The following is a 19,146-nucleotide window of genomic DNA, read 5'->3' on the forward strand; positions in this document are numbered from 1 at the left end:
GGACCCCCCCGCGCCAGGCACTCCGTGCCGGTGGGGCTTGAGACCTTCTGGCCTCTGTCATCTACAGCCACGGCCACACCAGCGTCTAAGTGCTTTCCAGCTAAGACACCTGCTCCTAACAAAAAATGATGTGGTTTTCTGCTTTTTTTCCTCTTCCCTGGCTCAGACCAGCCCCCTCCGATCCAGTTACAGGCTGCCAAGCGAACCAGCCGTTTTTCCCACTTGCTGGAGACAGCCCTGCTTGGGGGGTTGCCTTTTGGGGTTGTAAATGCACACAGCGTCCCACGGCGCTGGGGGAGAATTCAGGCTTGAAAACCAAGGCAGGGAGGGAGGCACTGTTGAAACCTGCTCGCTCAACCAACCTGAAAAGCAACGTGAAGCCGTCCTGCTAACACACGTAAATGAAATTTTGTGTCTGATTTGTATTTGTATGATGTTTGTCCCCATGACACTGCATGTGGATGAAGATAGGTGGTAGTAAAGTCAGGAATCAAAAAAGCAGAGGAGAGTAGGAGCTCACTCACCTACAGCATAGAGGTGCTTCAGCCGAGTTAGTGCTTGAAGAGCAACTTTTTTTTTTTTTTTTTTTTTTTCTTCTTCTTTCTTTTGCAATCATCGCTTGCTTGACAGGCCCAGACGGAATTACATCACTTCCTAAAACCCATCAAAGAGAGTCCATCTCCTGAAGAAATGCAGCTCAGATGCACCCCGGCAGGAAACAGGAAATGTAAATGTTCGGGTGCAGCAGGGAGCCAGCCGAAGCACCCCTCGGGTGGGAGCGCCGCCAGGGCGACATGCGAAAGCAAAACCTCATCGCGCTGCTTTCTGCCCTGTCGCTGGCCGGAGGATCTGCTGGGAACAGTGAGTAAGAAAGCGCCTTTCGCCTTCCCGAGGTGGGACCGCGTTTCACGCCTGCAGCGATGGGACCGAGTCGGGGGGCAACACCCTCCAAACTGAGCGCTGGGAGAAGATCTGTGGGGACTTGCTTTCCGCTTCTTTTAGCTGTGTTTACCCCCTCTGTTTTCAGATGCCTGACTTTTTCAAAAAAAGCTTTGACTTTTTTTACTTAGACCTAACCCTGAACGGCAGCAACCGAGTCCTACAATTCCTACATTTCCTAAATTGCAGGTGTGTAGGGGACTGGAATTTCCACGCTGGCCCGCCAGGCATTTTTGTTCTAATTCAAACTGTTGTACTTTTTTAACCCCACACCCATACTATCAGCATTTAATAGTAAAGTTAAAGACAGAGCACCGCTTCCATTCAGTGCTGATTTCCGTAGTCCTAGTGCACTGAAACCGGTTTAACAAAAGAACAGCCAGTCAAGGGACAAATATTTTGAATTCTCAGCTGCAGAACAAAGTGGTCGGCACCACGGATTTAGGTCCTGACCTTTTGAAAGGATGAACCGTGAGTGGAAAAGCCACTTATGACAAAATGCTGAAGCGTTGGGGGTGTCGTTGCAGAGGCTCTCACCCATTCGTGGGGGTTAGTTTGTTCCACTTGCATTTTGGCAGCCAGTGAATGCGCAAAACAGTCAGCTCTTTTAGTAAAAACTTGTCAGGCAGTTCTTACATGCCTTTCAGTGTCAAAGAAATCACTGCCAAAGCGCCTCAGCATGGACTAAAAGTGTTTGCTGCCTCTGTGCTGCTGTAGCGAACTGGAGCTCTCCAGAAAGCAGGGAGAGAGGACGGTCACTCTCAGCTATCACTGGACTTCTGCTCTTAAGGTTTTAAAATGCATTGGTGAGATAGGTGGTTTGATATGGGTATTTTTTTCACTGAAAACCAGCGCTATAAGCAGGGTGTGAAACCAGGCTGCTGTCTCCCAGATTTCTGCCAAAATGCTTGCAGGTAGGAGTCTTGCTTAGCTGTAAGAGTGAGCTAACCAGGTACAAAATGGTTTGGTCTTGTCTGCATTACTACAGCCCTGCTGTGTTACAGACATGTTAGGAAAATATGCTGCAAGCATTGAATGTAGCTCAGAATCAAAGAGGTCAGAGGAAAAAATCCTGCCATGGACAGAGCAAAAGAGAGGTCCCAGGGAAATGGAGGGGCACGACACAAACAACGCGGAGAGATCAGGCTCCAACTTCCTTAGCTCATCTGCAGCGTACCGATTGCTAGTATTTCATCATCACCTCTGCAGGGCAGAGGGATGCCTTAGTCCCTGAGCCCCCTGCCCATCTTTGCAATGGGCATTAAAGGCTGCACAAAGCACCAGGCAGATGTCACATACCAGGCGCCTCAACCCACTCCCCACTGCCTTTAGAGGCTTCCTACCGGTAATTCCACTTTTAAATTCTAGTTGATATTGGAACGGTTCCTCCGTGGGAATGAGTTTGTCCTGCCAGAGCTCTCCCCCGACCGCTGACAGCCCTGGCTGGGCCAGGGGATGAGAGCACCCGCCCAGACAAGAGCAGGGACACTTGCTCCCCATACAAAGGCAGCTTTTGCTTGTGCAACCAACCCCAAAATACACCTGGGGCTTACTCTGACTGCAAGGGTGGTGGTACCCCACTGGCACTGGTGGGTCAGGAGCCCCTCTGCTGAGGGCAGCCTCCCCGGGGGATCCTCTGCTCTCACCCCTCCTTGCTCACAGATGAACAGGGCAAGACCTTTAAAGGACCTTTTTCCGCCAGTCCCAGACACAGTCCTCACCTTTCAAGTGGCTGGTGGGAAAAGGGGGGCAGAAGCTCTTGGGGATCTCCCAGGCCTCACCTCCATCATCTAGAAACCATTTACAAAATGGGCGGTAAGAGTATGATTAAATCTTGCAGCATCGACAGACTGAAGCCGTTATAAGTCCTGTTCCCATACCATGCTGGGAGCCTTGTAAAACCCTAGCCTTGCCTTTGGGATTATGATTAACAGACAGTTTTCTCCCGGCTATACTACAGTTACTCGGAGCCCATAGCTCTAAGAGGGTGCCTGAGGTCTCAGCTCTGGGCACTGGTCCTCCCCCGGCCCCACCAGGTCACTGGGGTTTGCACCAGTCCCCTTCCCCTTGCCCATCCCCTTGCTTTGTGCAGGCAGAAAGCCCTGCCGGTGCCCTGCTGAGGGCCAGCGGTGGCCCTCCCTGCTCTGGGTGATGGTGCTCGCTGCTCAGCCTTGCAGCAGCCTGAAAGACTGACCTAGGTGTGTGCTGACCCTAGGAGCAACTATTAGGGCCCTTACTACAGCTTGTAGGAAAAGGCTCTGACCCTACGGGCGTTTCCCAGGGCGTGCCACCTGCCCCGTGTCTGGTGACACAGGCGGGAAATTGCAGTGCAAGTGGTCGGGCGCAGAGGGCAAGAAAACACACGAGGGAGAGGAGCAGTGAAGCACGTAAGATCGCTAAGTGGAAGAGCTGAGATGGTTGCAGGCAGTGCTTTGTTTTGGCTGCGCTATTGTTCTGAGCTGTCATTCAAAGAAACATTGCTATCAAAGATCCAGATATTCAGCAGTATCACGAGCACGGGCAGCAGCTCCCTCTTGGGCAGAGAAGTGCCTTTTAGGTACAGTCCTCTACAAAGCCAAGGTCTCTAAGAGAATGATATTTTTGACCTGTTCTCCCCTAGAGTAATGAACTTGAGAATAAGTTTGAACCCATCAGAGTCACCTGCTGCAATTTCCTAGCAAAACAACACTATAAGAAATGAGGATTCGCTGCATCTTCTCTTTCTAACGTGCAACCCCCTATAAAGGAGATGAAAACCCCTTTCTACTGAATACATAGATTCCTTGCACATATTTACTCCTATTCCTCCCTTTTATCCACACTCACAAACTTCCACTGTGTTTTATTCAAGTGCTTCAGGGACATTTCAGAAAACCTCTCTTTTACATCAGCAAGACTGTATACTAAATTTCAGTCAGTGACCCTAGTCTATTTTCCATCAAGAGATTTTTACGATGGCTGGAGAGCCTTTGGAGTTTTTGAATCTTTAATTTCAGGGTCCTCCTGAGAGCAAGGAGCATGGAGAGATTTGCATCACGGTGAGGTCGCATGGGTATCACTGACGCAGAGCCAGAAGGCCACAAGATTAAGCAGATGCAACTAAATGCATAAATTGGTCTGGAAAACCTTTAGTACTGGGGGTGAGGAATGAGACTACAGGTTCAGTTTGACTCTAAGACGCGTGACTGAATTTGCAACAGCGACAATCAATGCAGAACTTCAGCTGGATGGACGAACAGTGAGGAGAAAGTCTCCATAAAGGAACTTAAACAGTTGTTTCCTCTTTCAGGTTATACCTAGATAACACTTTCTAAGCACCTCGTTTTAACAGGATCATGTCTACAGATTAGCCATCCTGACGTGTTCGTGCTCCTTCATCAGAAGAGCGTGCGCTCCCAACAGCTAGCCTGCAGGCATTTAAGGATTCCTCTTCTAGCCAGACTGACAGGCGGGACCTGCCGCAACAGGCAGCGGGGCAAGCCCTGGCCACGGCAAGGAACGGCCCTTCTTACGGCAACGTGACGTGCAGGGAGAGGAACAGAACAGGGATGAGTCAAGCAATGGGAGAGAGGATCATACGGAGCACGTAGGGTGGTATGACTATACCACCAGAAGGAATGCATGTATGGAGCAGAGTGATATGGGATGCGGTAACTTTATGCCAGCATACACAGCTTTATGGCCTTTTCTTCTTTTGTCACCCTCTTGTGAGCCATCCTTCCACTGCATTTTTATAGGTTATAGGAAGGTTTGGAGAAACAAAAACCTTCCTTTCAAACTAATAAGCTTGAGTGTCCCACTGACTTTGCTCTTGCTTTTCTTTTCTCCCATTCCATTTTCTTCTCTAATGAAGTACTATAGTGTAATTTGAAAAATTCCCTTCAGAAAACCCAGTACTCAAGTCTGATGAGAAGGCAGCAGAGAGACTGATCATTTACAGCAGAACCAAAAGTGCTGACTGCTGGCTATTTCCCTTTGCCTCACATCCAGCTGAAATCAGAAACCTGTTTTCCCACTTACTTCATCAAGAAGCTCCTATCGCCACCTCTGAGTGCTACAGCACAAACCTCAGAGGAAGAAATGCTGCAACAACAGAAACGTTGTTTGTTTGAGATGCAGTTGTTTGGACTCCAGTCTGCAAAGCTGCTCCGTCCATGCAACTCCCTGTCTCCCTTGAAAGGCAGGCTTGGGAGCACCTCCAAAACTCATGCAAAGTCCATCAGTAATCTGAGCATATTTTTAAAGGTGAAAATACCGAATAATACCCTATACCATGGTATGTGCATACAGGGACATAGCTTTTTGTTAATTTATAAGAACTGTAATGGAGCCTTTTTTGAGCTGCTGCTAGTGCTTGCTCAGGCATTTTGGTCCCCCGAGGAATAGATACTCTAATACCTCAGTGGTGGGAACCTGAAGACTTCTTACGTTCCAGTTCCAGCGGTGCCCAGCTCCCCATCAGGGTGGGACACAGCTGCATGCCAGCCCCTCTCCTTTCTGCTCCTGAAAGCATGGAGAATGGCAATAGGGGCTGGGCTGAAGCTATGGCATGCTCCCATCCACTTCCCTCAACGCAGGGAGACCTTGCCAGCACTCGTGCCCCAAGCAGACCAGACAAAGCTGAAACCAATGCTGCTGCTGTTGTGTGAGCACTTGCTCCTTGGCCAGGGTGTGCCAGGGGCTGAGTACAGATGTCAAACCATAGCCAGCAGCATGAGGCTGAGCTCAGCAGGAGGGAGAACAGAGACTTTGCAAAGTCAAGGAGATACCCTACGTGGTCAGATGTGACTCACTCTTCTTCCACTCCACTGGCCTTGGTTTTCCATCTTTGAGATGCTCTCCTGCCCTGCTCCAAACCTTGCAACACCCACCTTTCAGTCACCCTACAAAACAGCCACTGGGGCCAGCTGCAGCACAGCCCGCTCGCTATTTTGAGCGCTTTAAACCAAAACGGTACAAAACCCAACGACCACCTTGGGGCCAACCATGTGGGTCTCACATGGCCTGGGCAGCTGGTTGCGATGAGCTCTGCCCCTGCACCGGGCAGCCTGAGCCCATCCTTCCCCACCGGCCTGGAAGTACAAATCCTTCCTTGGTACAAGCCCCCAGGCCCACCCAGGTGCAGGTTGTGATTTTCCTACCACATAAAAAAAGTGCTGTGTGGGTGGCCCGACAGCCAGAGCAGCCCCTGTGTGACAGGTAGGGCATCCCTCGGGTCCGAGCTCTGGTCCTCGGAGGTGACAGGCAGAATTGCTGGAGGGAGATGTGTCAAGGCAGAAGGTGAAACACAGGAAATGAGCAATATCCTTGCAAGAACATTGTGCAATCGCCTGCCCTTCTGCTGCAAGACATATTTAATTCACTCGGAGAAAAGATCTCTGTAAGAGGAACTGGTGTTCACAGAAGAGCTGCTGTTTTATCCCTGGAATTATGCAAAGGGAACAAAAATGTGTGGCAGCAAGGTCACTCCCTGTGATTTGCCATTTTCTTTGCCTAGAGACTAGAAAAGGTAATTCTATTTCACACAGAGACAAACGATTTGAAATCTGCTTCACAGCTCAAGAACAGGCAAATAAAAAGTACCAGAGACGCTGGAAAAGTCTCTCTTGGAAATCAAGTACAGCATACACTGCAGCTGAAAGTTTAGCAGTGCAGTTAATGAGGTGTGACTGTTTGCTTTTCTTTAAAGTCACACCATGCTTTAGACACTTGAAAAATCCATTTTAGCTCTAAGAGTAAATGAAAAATAAGGTATTTCCCCAGACCCTTTCTCATTTGTACTATTTTGAGCAACGGCGCTTGTCCTTGTCAATATATCAGATGCGGCAGACGACAGGTTTCAAGGGCGATGGCTAGGGGAGGAAAATGAAGCAAGGTTGTCGAGGCGGATTGGTGGGGCTGCGGTGGCCCATCAGCTCCGCCGTCCGTCAGTCACGCCGCAGTCTGTCACGCCGCGGGCACTGCTAGCGATACCTCACGGCTCTGTGCAACGACTATTGAAACGGAGCGGCTGCAGGCACCAGGGACTACAACCTACCTTGGGAAAGAAAAGTCAAGTGGCCAAAATAATAAAGAAGTCCTCTACAATAGGATTCAGGGCAGCCAGCAGATCATGGGAAGGGGTGGAGGAGCACGCGCATAAGGGGTCATAACCTGCAAGGGAGGCAGAGAGCGTGTTTTGCTCTTGACTGAAATAGTGAATACAGGAGAAAGCGACAGAGAGACTATGGATGAAGTGTTTTGCTGCTGAAGAGCTAACATTTTCATTGTCACGTTGTGGTGAACAAGTCTGATGACCTCTGCAGTGTTAAATTCTATATTCAATTATTGGGTATTAAGCATTAAAATTCTTTCCTAGTTTTCAGGAAAGGATGAAACAATCGGATGCCTGAGTGATAAACATGGAATAAAAATCTAGATAAATCACTGCTGTCACACTCAAATAATTTTATTCATTTGAAATTGGGTTTCCTGGAATACAGCACCTTGAGATACTTATCTCCTCTTTGAGACAAATCTGACAGGAAAGGAGATGCTGCAGAGTGGGTGAAGCAAGAGACAGTGCTCTAATCCCCCTTCCCCTCTCTCACTTGGTGACCCTGGGAAGGACAGCATCCCTGTCCTCCTGATTTTTCATTTGTAAAATGGAGATGATAACTGCTCATCTCTCAGGGCCATTATGAAGATTAATGTGTTTACAAAAGCATTGAAAATGCTAAGTACTTTTGGTTTCAGACCTGCGAGATTGGAAATGCCAGCACTGAGGTGCTGAAAACCTTAAGCTGTTGCTAACTCTAGTGGAAACTTATGGCTGCCCAGCCCTGTACAAGAATGGGGAGAAGCATGTCATTGCAAAAGTCATGAAATCCCATCCTGCCTTACTGTGTGAAACGAGAGCTGAACCATGCCAGCATTGTATCTGAGAGAGGAGGCAACACAAAAAAATCATAATTTAATTTCATGCTAAGCAAATTATTGAAGGTTTTGCATTTGGAGACATATTGGTGTAATTTATCTAAGGACTGATTCCTGCAACTTTGGCTACACGACAGGATTTTTGGCATCATTATAGAATATAGTACCAGCCCAGATTTTGCTGTACTTCTGTTAAGCTTTAAACTCTGCGACAGTCAACACAGACTCTCATTAGCCTCTAAAAAAAGATGGTTTCACTATTACCAATACAGCCAATTTTAGCCACCTTTCTTGCAAAATGCATGATAAATGAAACCAAAACCCAAATCAAGGTTCAAAATCCCCAGTCTTAGCATTTGTGAAGACTAACCAGCACTGACTCTTTATCATGCACTCCTTCAGCCAGCCTGTAGGGTCAGGCAGAGGAGCAGTTAATTTCACCTGTATCCAGAAAGGTCCCAGTGTCGCTGCTACCTCCTCTAGTCTGTGCAGAAGTGAAAGCCAGCAGCTTCTGCAGGCTTCAGACTTCCTTTCACCAGTTCTGTTTTCCACAGTGAAACAAATTTAACAAATCTGAGAAAGGCACAGGAGGAAGGAGATGAGTGAGCCCAAGGAATTGGTAAATCAGAGATAATTGTCTCCCTGAAGGGAGTACTAACTCCTCGAGGAAAGAGAGGGACGAAGGAGGTTGTGGCCGTACAAGCCAGGGCTGAGGAGCAAAGCAGGATGGGGTGGTTTACTGAGAAGCAGAAGACTCTTACGTGAGCGTGACATCGGGTGCCAACCTGCAGGGAAAAAAAAAGTCTGTTTGTGCAAGACAGCTGCATGCAGACAGGCCACGCATGCCGACATGTCCCAGTAAAAGCCAGCTGAAGAACATGGGTCAGGACTGGTAAGAGTTTGTAACAAATTTGCAATCTAATTTTATATCTGATGCCCAGGTCTTCAAGTCTGTGTGTATGGGGCATCTGCTGATTTTTTTTTTTTTTTTAAAGACATCAAATGACAAGTGAATATTAAAACCGTTCGCTTTGACTCACTGATAATACCAATAAAAACCATAAAATGTTAAGTTGTCCTCATCTGTTTTTGCAGGCTCTGAAAATGACGGTTCAGGAGATGGATCGCCAATATTACCCACGACTGCAGTAACGCCTCTTCCTGCCACGCGTCCCTCGGCCGCGGATGACCACGAGCCAGCACTTGTCACCTCAAGCGCTACTGAAAGCGGCTTCGAAACAAAAAGTACTACAAGTACTGAATTGAATGTTGTGAACAATCAGGACAGCCTAGAAGCAGCAGAACAGTCTATCTTGATATACGTTGTCCCCCTTGTGCTGCTGGTCCTGCTGATTTTGCCGATCATATTTTTTGTAATACATCATAAAAGGAAAAAGTCTAAGCAAGGTAAATCTGTCTTCTCGTGCATCAGAAGGCTATTTTTAGGACATGCTTGACATTAACTAAACATTATTTGGAGGCCTGGGATGCCACACGTAGGATGCACTTCTCTGGTTGTAGGTGCACGTTTGACAAATAGGAAGGAGATCCACCCCTGGGCAGGGTATCTGGGCACGCACCTCTCCCTGGGCAGGAGCTGGTTCTGCTTCTGGGCACCTCCTGCTCACACTGCACCCCCACGGGAGCCACAGCACCGAGCTCCAGCTCCTGGCAGTGCTGGGAACGGCATATGGATGTTACCATGTGGCTGCAAATGCTTATTCTGTCTTTATACTTAACTCCATGAAAGGCTAATCTAATACTTCTATTGCCTATCCTGCCCACAAGGTGAAGCTGTGTGGAGCTTCAACAAAATAAGAGCAAGCAAAATCATTTTAAGGAATACTTTTAAGGATTTTTTTTAAGGAACACTTTTAAGGGTGGTGACAGCTATGAAGATATCACCAGAAACGACCTAGGATTCCCGTGGTCAGACTGCCTGGGTGCTGTGACAGGGAGAGCAGTGCTTCAGAAGGGTACCTTGAACTGGTAGAGAGGAAATTAGTAACTTGGAGTGTCAAGCCACAGAAGACAAACTGAGGTGTCATATTAAAACCACGCAGTTGATAAGTGAAGTCCAGAAACGGTCGTATTGGTGTCTGTACGGAACAAGAGTACAGCTGTAAGCTCCTCAGCCTGCAGACAGTGACATATGTTCAACATAGATTTTAAGCCCATTTTTCAGGGCATTTTTAGGCTGCACCTTTCCTATCACCAGGTCCCCCTCGTAGCAAACTCTGAATTCACAACCAGTCACCTAGTTGCCTGCCTGTTTCTGAATGACCTGAAACACAGGTGCACTCTTCAGAGGGATGGGAAGCATGGTGCCTTGCAGAAGCACAATCCTGGGATCTCTTGCCCTGTGCCTATGGCTTGGCGCTGGGGTTTTGGGCACCCTCAAGGCAGGGGCAGACGGGACGGTGGCCCTGGGGTGGCTCTGCAGTCAGGGAATGTGCTGGAACAAGCGCAAGGTGTCAGCACCCATTGGCAACAATGAATTAAAACCAAGCTGACTTAAGATAGCATACAGTGTGAATCCTATATGTAGTTGTTCATTCTTTTTTGAAGGCTGAAGTTTTTCAGCCAGTTGATTCCTGGACGGGAAGTTATTTATCTGAGTAATGGCTGCTACACTATTTTCTCCCCCCCATCTTTACTTTGTCTTGGGGTCATAACTAGCTTTGTATCCCTTTTGACATCTGGCTAGTTCAGCTTCATTTGCCTAACTGAGATTTAGTCTGCCATGCAAGTCCATCCTCTCCTTCTCTCCATAAGAAGCTTCCAGAGTCTCCAGGCAGAGCTGGACTGCCTGCGTGCAGTCTGCAGCAAAATGTCCTGGCACCTCCAGTAAATGAATTTTTGCAGCAGTGGTTCCTTTTCAGGATACCATTCCTCTCAACATCTGTTTTGCTCAGGGAAGCGTGCATCTGCCATGTCCTGCCCACCGCGGCGCTAACATTCAGTTTCCTCCCAGCACAGCTGAGCTAATAATGAGCTACTTTTAGTGTGTTCAAGATTAAAAATAATGGGTTCCTCTGAAAATTACAAGCAGGATCAGATGCTTTGTCTTTCATCCACAAGATAACTGTTACGCCTTTTGAAAAGGCAGCCTGTTTTACGTGACCCTATTCAAGGCTTGCTTGCAGTCTGGACCCTGTATGTGCAAAAAGCAGAACTATGAACACCAATTTTTTTCTTTTCCAGATGAGCTGGGAAGCGAAAATGTGAAAAGGTAAAGTTTATGATCATCGATTTGGTTTTGTTTTGGTTTGGTTTTTTTACTCTAACAGGATATTATGATTTTTGGCTCCCTCACTGCCTGTTTTACTTTAACCGTGCACTAACAACCATTAACTTTTGCCATCAATTGCTCCAGTTCACTCTCTCTACATGTGGCTAAGGTGTGATTTCAGCATCGAGCTGAAGGTGTGAGACCAGAGCAGGAGAACAGGAGCTCGGGTGGCCGAGGCGAGCGCTGCCCCACAGGCACCCACCACCCGCAGCCGCCCCTACGCCTGGCTCTGGGCACCCCCGGCTCCACCAGCCATACAAGGTGCCCCACGAGCAAAGGGGATCAGTTCCCAGGCTCACCACAGGCTTTTACTATTCAGAATAAGCTCTGTGTGTTGCTCCCCTGTTTTTCAAGTTTGTCTTCTCACTCCGAGGTGAAGCAGAAAGGCTCGCCCAGCTGCCATGGAGGCAATGCCTTCTGCTGGGACAACAAGCCAAAAGCGGCATGGCTCCTATCAGAGTGATAATTTTTATCATTACCTTCTATTGAGTGCCATTTTGCTAATCAATGCTGGAAGTTATTAAATTGACTTCACAGGGAAAAAAAAAAAAAGGGGGTTTTGCTAAAACTATTTTTTCTACCGTGTGGCTCCAGGACTGATCAGTAAAAGGGAAACTAAATGGAGGCATTTAAATAAATACATGACCTTTCCTTTTGAAGTCACTGCCAATGTCTGTCACAGCTAGGACAAAGCTTTAGGCCTTCTGCTTTTATCACTAGAGCAACGGGACTTCTGCCATGTGTTCCAGCAGGGCAGAGACAAACTATGTTATTTTTCAGTTTTCTATTTACAGTCGGGACAGCTCTTGAATAGCTGCAGTGGTCCTGTGCCCTGTCACAGCCCAGGCTGCACGGCCCGAGTCCCTCTGGACGTGGTGCCCCAGCCAGCCCAACCTCTGCCCAGAACCTTCCTGGCCATTTCCTTCACACCTACTGAGCTGACGTCTTCTCAGATTACTGGGCTAGGACGGCTTTCCAGAGCTTATACATGTGTCTGGAATTATGAGAGACTTGCACAAAATTACTACGTTGTAAGTTGTTTAAATTAAGCGTTTTGTGTAATGCCTTTTTTTTTTTTCACTTCCCTCCTCTCAAGTCCTATTTTTGAAGAAGACACGCCCTCTGTTATGGAAATAGAAATGGAAGAGCTTGATAAATGGATGAACAGCATGAACAAAAATGGTACACGGTAACCCCTCTACTCCATCGTCCCTCTCTTTCTAGCTGACGTAGATCCCATGCGTAGAAAAATCAATGTGAGGCATTTCGTATATGTGTCATTGCTTTTCCTACAGCATTTTTAGCTGTGTTCTTGACTCCCTGCTACTAAAATAGCAGCAGAAATGTCAGGGGTAGAATTGTTCAGAGGATTATTTTAGTTTGTGTGGGAGCTTATTTTTAACATATGATGAAATATCATAAATGTTTTGAGTTTCCAGTAGACACTTCTATTAAACACATGTATAGCTGTGAACAGTATTTATATTTTGAAATGCACATTTTTAATGCTAAATACTAGTTTCTCTAAAGCATCTAGTCCTTTCAGTCTTCAGATTTTCTACAGTTCTGTGCTCCATACTGTGATATTGTAGAAGAAACATGCATTTACTCATAGTTCAGACCACCGTTTACTTAAAATTGCTGCCAGGATCCTATAATACCTCCCTCCCCTCTTTGCATCCTTTCCCTTGCTTGCCATCTCTACTGCATGAAACACAAGCTGCTCCTTGCTGCCAGCACTGTTCACCATCTACATCCTCTCTGGCAAGTCTAACAGCCCACAGAGCAATTAGTACCTGTGGTAACGACCAACAGCAGCAGCTTCAGCTCCTTCTTAGGTACTTTGAAGTATATCTCGTGGGTTTTTTCCCCTTCATTTTTTTCCTCCCAACTGAAATCTCCCAGTCAAAATCTCTAAAGGGTCCTGCATCCTCCTTCAAGGCTCTCAAAAAATGCAGGTCTTCAGTAAGGCAAGGATTAACCAAGGCCTGATTTTGAACTGCTAACAGCTTTTCACTGGCTAGGAAATGCTGAAACCCTTATTTTTTTTTTTTTCCATTGCCGATCCCTTGCCTCACATTCAAATGGCTCATTTGCTTGACCTCCTAAGGATGCTTTGTTTTTCAGGACATAAAACTCTTTGGAGCATTTCTTTGCGTTAGCACAGTGCTCCACATGATGGGGCTTTGACCTTCGCAGTCCATAAGCTCTAGCAGAAAACATATGCTAAGCAGCAGTAGTAAAATAGAGACGTTAAGTAAAGTACGCAGGGAAATAATGCTGTAAAATATTTTTTTAAATTCTGTGGACAGAAGGGAGCAAATAGTTTACACAGAGGTTTGGTGGGGTTTTTTTTTGTTAGTGTTCCCTAAACCCCAGCCCGAAATTCCCAGCTGGACTATAAAGCATAGGTGCAACTAGTGGCAGTGGAAGATTAAAAGAGTCCTCCCCCGGTAGTCTATGGGAAACAGACCTTAAAAGTAGTTCATTTGTATAGGTGTACATAAACAACTGAAATATATAAAGAAATTAATGGCAACACCTATCAAGGGGAAGGAGGATTTAAAACATGTAACATCTGTGCTATGGGGACCATGAAGATTTTACAGATAGAAGGGTGCAGAAGAGTGCCTGCAGTTTTACATTCTAGAGAGACTACATGATAAAAGTTGATGCAATTTTGAAATAAATGTAGAAGAACTGCCAAAAGTAACTGTAGTCTTGTTTCCTACCCTTTTTCAGCTGACTGTGAATGTTTGCCTACTGTAAGAGAAGAAGAAAAAGAATCAGTTGCCAACCCAAGGTACTTTTAATTCATTATATTATTGGAAGAAATACGGTTAATGTAACTCCAAAATAATCTCTTTTTTTATATATATATATACTTAATTATAAATAGAGTGACTCTTTGGTCTATTTAATTTTGGAAGCTTTTTTATGTAGGGACTTTGATTTCAACTTAAACAAAAGGTTTGACGCTCTTATTTCTAAACTGGTCTCTGCCTGTAAATTGCACCACTAAATAATCTTGCGGTTGTAAAACCTGTGCGAGACAGACAACCAGATGGCACAGATGGAGTTTCGCTCGCTGATCAGACTTTAATCACAGTTTCCCAAGGTGTTAATACAAGCATTCAGCAGAGCATCCTTCGCACTCCTCACCAGCACAGACACCCCGTTCCCCTCGGTCCCCAGGTGCCTCCCGGTCCCCAAGAACCCCTGCCAGGTGTTTTGGCTGGAGGTGTGACCTCCCAGACCCCAAGAATCCTCCTGGTGCCCCCACGTTGTGCTCCCCCGGAGCTGGCACTAGCTTGTGGTCCAAGCAGAGATCCCCGAGGGATGCAAAACCACAATCCTGGCAGCTTGTAAAAACTTTAAAACTTTCTGGCTGGTTTCCTCGGGATTTTGAGCAGAATTCATAAACCCCTCTCAAACTCCCGTTTTCCCTAATTAAAAAATCTGGTTTCAGCTGGAAGCAAGGGGCTTTACATCACCCTCGCCTGCACGCTTGTGCTGTGGCTGCATTTTGGGGAGTGGGCAAAGCAGCTCCTCTGCGGCCGGTTACGATACCAAACAATTAAACCATCCTGTGTGCCAAGAAAATTCCTGGTGCAGTGGAAGCAGCGGCTGCAAGCAAAGGCAAGGCCAGGAGCAGGAAGGGGTGGCTGGAGGACTTGGGTCTCCCCTTCCCACGGCACCAGGGAATTTAGCTCAACCTGTGTCTTCGATGGAGCTAGGCCATCAAAATATCCTGGTCCCCCTCCTCTTTTCCGAGTTTCCTTTCTCAGGAGTGAAATAGTGGTGATCTTAAATCACCACTCCTGGAGAGTCTGCATCTCAGTTGCTCCAAAGCTGCAGTTTCAGGATAGCTTTTGGGTGGGGCTGCTCCACTGCAGCTATTTATATTTAAAAGGTTTCTGCTTACGCCTGTTGCAATAGAAATTGTTGTTGTGTTGTGGGGTTTTGGGTTTTGTTTGTTTGTTTCTTTAAAAAAGACTTAGATCCTAGATTCCAGATGCAAGCAAGCACAATAATTTTACCCCAGGCAGCTGAAAAAGATGTTGGATTCACTCGCCATCTGGGTCTTCCCTTCCAGCCTCTAAATGATAAGTCAGAGAGGGAAAATTGTTGAGGAGAGGCAGCTGCACAGTGGTGTGGAACAGATCTGCTCAACATTCCACTGACTGTAGCAGGGAGTATAGGACAAAGTGTGCTTGAGCCATATGCTAACACCAGCAGAAGTTAATTATACTATAAAAGGCTTTTTAGGCACAATGACACCCTGAGCATTAAGTTTACTTTCTCAAACTTCAACAGTTCATTTTCAGAAAAAAATCATCATGACCTACCAGCTTGAGCTGACATCTTAAATATGGTCCTTACGAAAATGCTTTTGTACCAGATTTTCATTAAGCCCATCAGAAGGTGGGGGTTTTTGCTCCTGACTGGCAAAAGGTATCTTTGAGCTACACCCTACCTCAAGTTCCCCACCTGTAAAATAGATATACTGTCACTTCAAAGCACTATATCAAGGCTTCAGCCTTGATGCAAAAAGTCAGCCCTGTTCAGAGAAGTATGCTTCAGTCAGAGTGAAGGTACACACATTATTTAAGCATATTTTCTTATGACTGGTATCTTAAGATCAGACTGTGGAGAAATTTATGCCTCTAAATTGTAGGAAGGCAAACAAATGCAAATAAAAAGAGGAGATTTATCTCCAAAGCATTCAGAGCTGCTCAGACAAAGGATATTAGTTGAATACAACCTGCAAGATTATTAGGTTCAATTTCAGATTGTGAAAGACTGCTTTGTTTGGGCAAATTTCTTCTCAAATTATGGTGATTCCGTTTATAGAATTTATTGATGATATTTCATTGTGGGAAACATCTCAAGGCCTCACTGAACACAGCTGGCTGAGTGTTGTTTTCCTGCTTCATAAAGATGCTGGGGGGAGTTAATCAAGACCCAACTATGAATTCATTTTGATAGGATATCATTTTGAAAACATCCGAGACTAAGCATTTCAGTAATGACATTTTGACATTTTCAGAATGAAAGTTGTTCCAAACCCACTTTTTAAAGTGACTTTTTAATATGAAATTTTGAAAAGGTTTAAAGAACAAAACCCTGTGGTGGTGAAATATTTCTAAGTTAAGTGTTTTTCTTAACTCAAAGCTACTTTTTCAAATTTCATTTTGCATGAAATTTTGAAACATGCTTCATTTCAAAGTGGAAAGGAATGCGAAGCGGTGGGATTTCCTGGTAAATAAAAAAAAAGTGCGTTCACATTCATTTCTGCAATTGAACCTTATCAGACCAAGAACTGATGCTTTTCCTGACCAAACTCTTAGCTTAATAAATAATGTCAGAAAGAGAACTACGTACAGATAAATAGATGTTTTCAGCAGCTCTTTTGAGCAAGAAAAGTGAAAGACTATGAAGTAAAATGAAACAAAGCTGTTACAGCAAAAATTTGTACTCATGAGCATCACGGCTGCAGATCTGTGCACAAGAGGCAACATATGACAGCCGGAGCTCCTCTGCAGGTGGAGGTCACCTGCCTTGCCCATAAGCTAAATTACAATTATACACGTGTATATACTTTGTTTTTTTCAAATAGATATTTAAAATTATACATCTTGCCTTTGAAACCTAGTGCTGAGGCCCTGCTGGTGCCTGAGCAGAGCGCCACGACATCTCCCCAGCCTCTACTCCCCTGGCAAAACAGAAGCACAGCCTGTCCCCTTCACAGCATGGGGCTTTGTAGGTTGCTGAGTATGACAAAGCAATCGCCCTTTCCCCCCAGCTTTATCACGCCTTCTGGGGGTGGATCTGATTTTCCTTGGGCACTGCTAGGCACCCTCCTAATCTTTCTGTCTGAAAAAGGGTAACTCTTTCTCATGGATAGATGTTCTGGATGGGAAATAAGTCAGTACAGGAAGAAATATTCCTTTCCCAGGCTGCGCCTCAGTTTGGCAAGGTACTTAAAACAACATGCAAAATAGTAAGAATTTGAGTGGCCCTTTTAACTTCAGAGGTGGTTTAAGCCCCTGCTGTTAGTGCTGACTGAAATCTAACCAGACAATAAAAAGTGTTGCGTTTTTAATGTTGGCATGAACCAAACAATATTAAGAAAGTCCTAGGGAGAAATCTAGCCAGGCAGAAACCAGAGGGACAAAGAGGAAATTCATCTGTTACAAGGCCAGATTTAATACAAAAATTCCACCTTTAGAAAGTTATCCTAACCTGTGGAAAGAGGGCAAACTGATTGCTCAGTCTTCACCTGGGAGCAGGAGAAAGGGTGCATCTGGCACCACAGATGGGGTCATTGCATGGCTGACACATTTGTTTTCTGACAACTCTTGCATATTTTTTCCTGCTGAGACAACTAACCCAACATGGTACTGGTGTGTTTTCTTCCTTTCCATGTATACACAGTGATGGTGAATCATGAAGTCAAAACAGCAAAGAACTGGTTAAAGGGAAGCAGCGCACAAGCAGATGATCTTCCAGATATTGGATGAACTGGATTTAAATATAATTAATTTCAAAAGGCCAGAGAAGCAAATGCTTTTGTTGCGTCCTGCTACATACAGCCTTCAGAAAGGAAACAAAGTGAAGAAAAAAAAAAAAAAAAAAAAAAGGAAAAGGACTATAGTAAGATTAGGGGCTGATTTGAATTCCTTCTGCAATGAGATTCATCACAAATGAAGATAAGCCTCTTCTCCCCATGCCTCCTTCCCTCCCCCCCAAAAAAAGAAAAGTTCTCAAAATAGTCCATGTTTCTGTCTAGTTCTTCAGTTGTCTATTGTTCAGGACCATTTCTGATCAAAGTTTGGTGGGTTTCTTCATTTTTTGTGGGTAGCTTTTTTTAAAAAATAGCATCAGTAATTCTCGACTACCCTGGTTTGATGGGTGTGAAGCTCATGTCTACGCAATGTTTGGTTTTCAATTTGCTTTTTGGTAACAGTGTACTGATTTGCACAGGACTTCTGCTGGGAAGGTACCAGACTAGGACTGACAGACCAGCTCTGAGGTCAGAGCAGCTGAAAAGCCTCTCAAAGGACTTAACAGAGGCACCTGCAGCCCAGTGAGGGCATAGTCTTTGTAACATGCTGTTTGGTTTTCAAATTAAAGGCATTGTAGAAGTGAAAATATTATTTTGAGATTGCTTTTCAGTTTGTTATCTCCACAGGTTAGTACCCTGGGCTACCTCTCACCATTTAACCCTCCTCCCTGTTCAGTGCTGTTCTTTAACCACCACCTACTTCTGGAATCTTCAACTTGAAAAGTTTGTTGTTTTTTTTTGTTTGTTTTTTTTTTAAAAAAAAGACATGTTGAGAAAATTGAACAATTCAGTACTCACACCAAACACAGTGTAGATAAGTACGTGCTATGCATAAGTACTTGGTCAAGGTTTTCAGATACAGTAAGATTTCTGCTGCTTCTGTTTATGATTATTGAGCTTGGAATATCTTAAAGACTTTGACTTCTAAATGTGCCCGATCACCTTTAATTACACTGAAAAAAAAAAAAAAAAAAATCAGACTCCTGAGATACCTCAAGGTAAGAATATAAATACTGTAATCATATGCCTTGATTTGAGGTGCTGTGTCTCTCATGGATGTATTTTAAATATGTAACACACATGACAGGGTATCCCTGACTGTGCAAAGCTTCCCCCACCTTATTAGATTTACATCCTACTGTATCTTATAACCTACCCTCTCACATCCTACCAATCCTCATCTTATATTTAAATATATAGTTTCTTCCTACTTAATACATGTTTAATATGATCAGTTTTTCTTTGCCTGCAACTATTTCACTAATATGTTATCATGCACCTCTTGGTTAAAGAGAGCAAGCACCCCAAGCCTCTGGGATGACAGATAAGTGTCCCTAACAAATATAGAGGAGGGTTCAGCTTCATGAGTAGCTGAGGATGTGTCAAAATATGAAAGGAAAAAAAATTTTTACAGCTAACATTCATTCATTAC

The 19,146-nt window shown here is 45.2% G+C and overlaps 1 protein-coding gene across 2 annotated transcripts; it reads left to right on the forward strand.

Annotated features, from left to right (window-relative positions):
* The first annotated feature begins 439 nt into the window (after nucleotides 1-439).
* On the forward strand, nucleotides 440-18,303 carry TMEM154 (transmembrane protein 154). 2 transcript variants are annotated; one of them, XM_033007278.2, is made up of 6 exons: nucleotides 440-865; nucleotides 8,950-9,261; nucleotides 11,059-11,086; nucleotides 12,243-12,328; nucleotides 13,889-13,949; nucleotides 17,585-18,303. In XM_033007278.2, exons 1-6 carry the CDS (start codon nucleotides 691-693, stop codon nucleotides 17,598-17,600), a joined length of 678 nt encoding a protein of 225 aa, XP_032863169.2. In that variant the 5' UTR covers nucleotides 440-690; the 3' UTR covers nucleotides 17,601-18,303. The 2 variants fall into 2 exon arrangements, with proteins under 2 accessions (XP_032863169.2, XP_009961660.3); XM_009963358.3 differs by having other exon boundaries at nucleotides 782-861.
* The last annotated feature ends 843 nt before the right edge of the window (nucleotides 18,304-19,146 follow it).

The sequence above is a fragment of the Tyto alba genome, unplaced genomic scaffold (assembly GCF_018691265.1).
Source record: "Tyto alba isolate M040663 unplaced genomic scaffold, T.alba_DEE_v4.0 Super-Scaffold_6, whole genome shotgun sequence".
NCBI classification, from domain to species: domain Eukaryota; kingdom Metazoa; phylum Chordata; class Aves; order Strigiformes; family Tytonidae; genus Tyto; species Tyto alba.

What these genes read in the sequence shown, in the direction of transcription:
- TMEM154 (XM_033007278.2), top strand. Translation starts at nt 691, where the DNA reads ATGCAGCTCAGATGCACCCCGGCAGGAAACAGGAAATGTAAATGTTCG. An exon ending in GGATCTGCTGGGAACAGTGA is followed by an intron (nt 866 to 8,949) that starts GTAAGAAAGCGC and finishes CTGTTTTTGCAG; the next exon opens with GCTCTGAAAATGACGGTTCA. An exon ending in GAACAGCATGAACAAAAATG is followed by an intron (nt 12,329 to 13,888) that starts GTACACGGTAAC and finishes ACCCTTTTTCAG; the next exon opens with CTGACTGTGAATGTTTGCCT.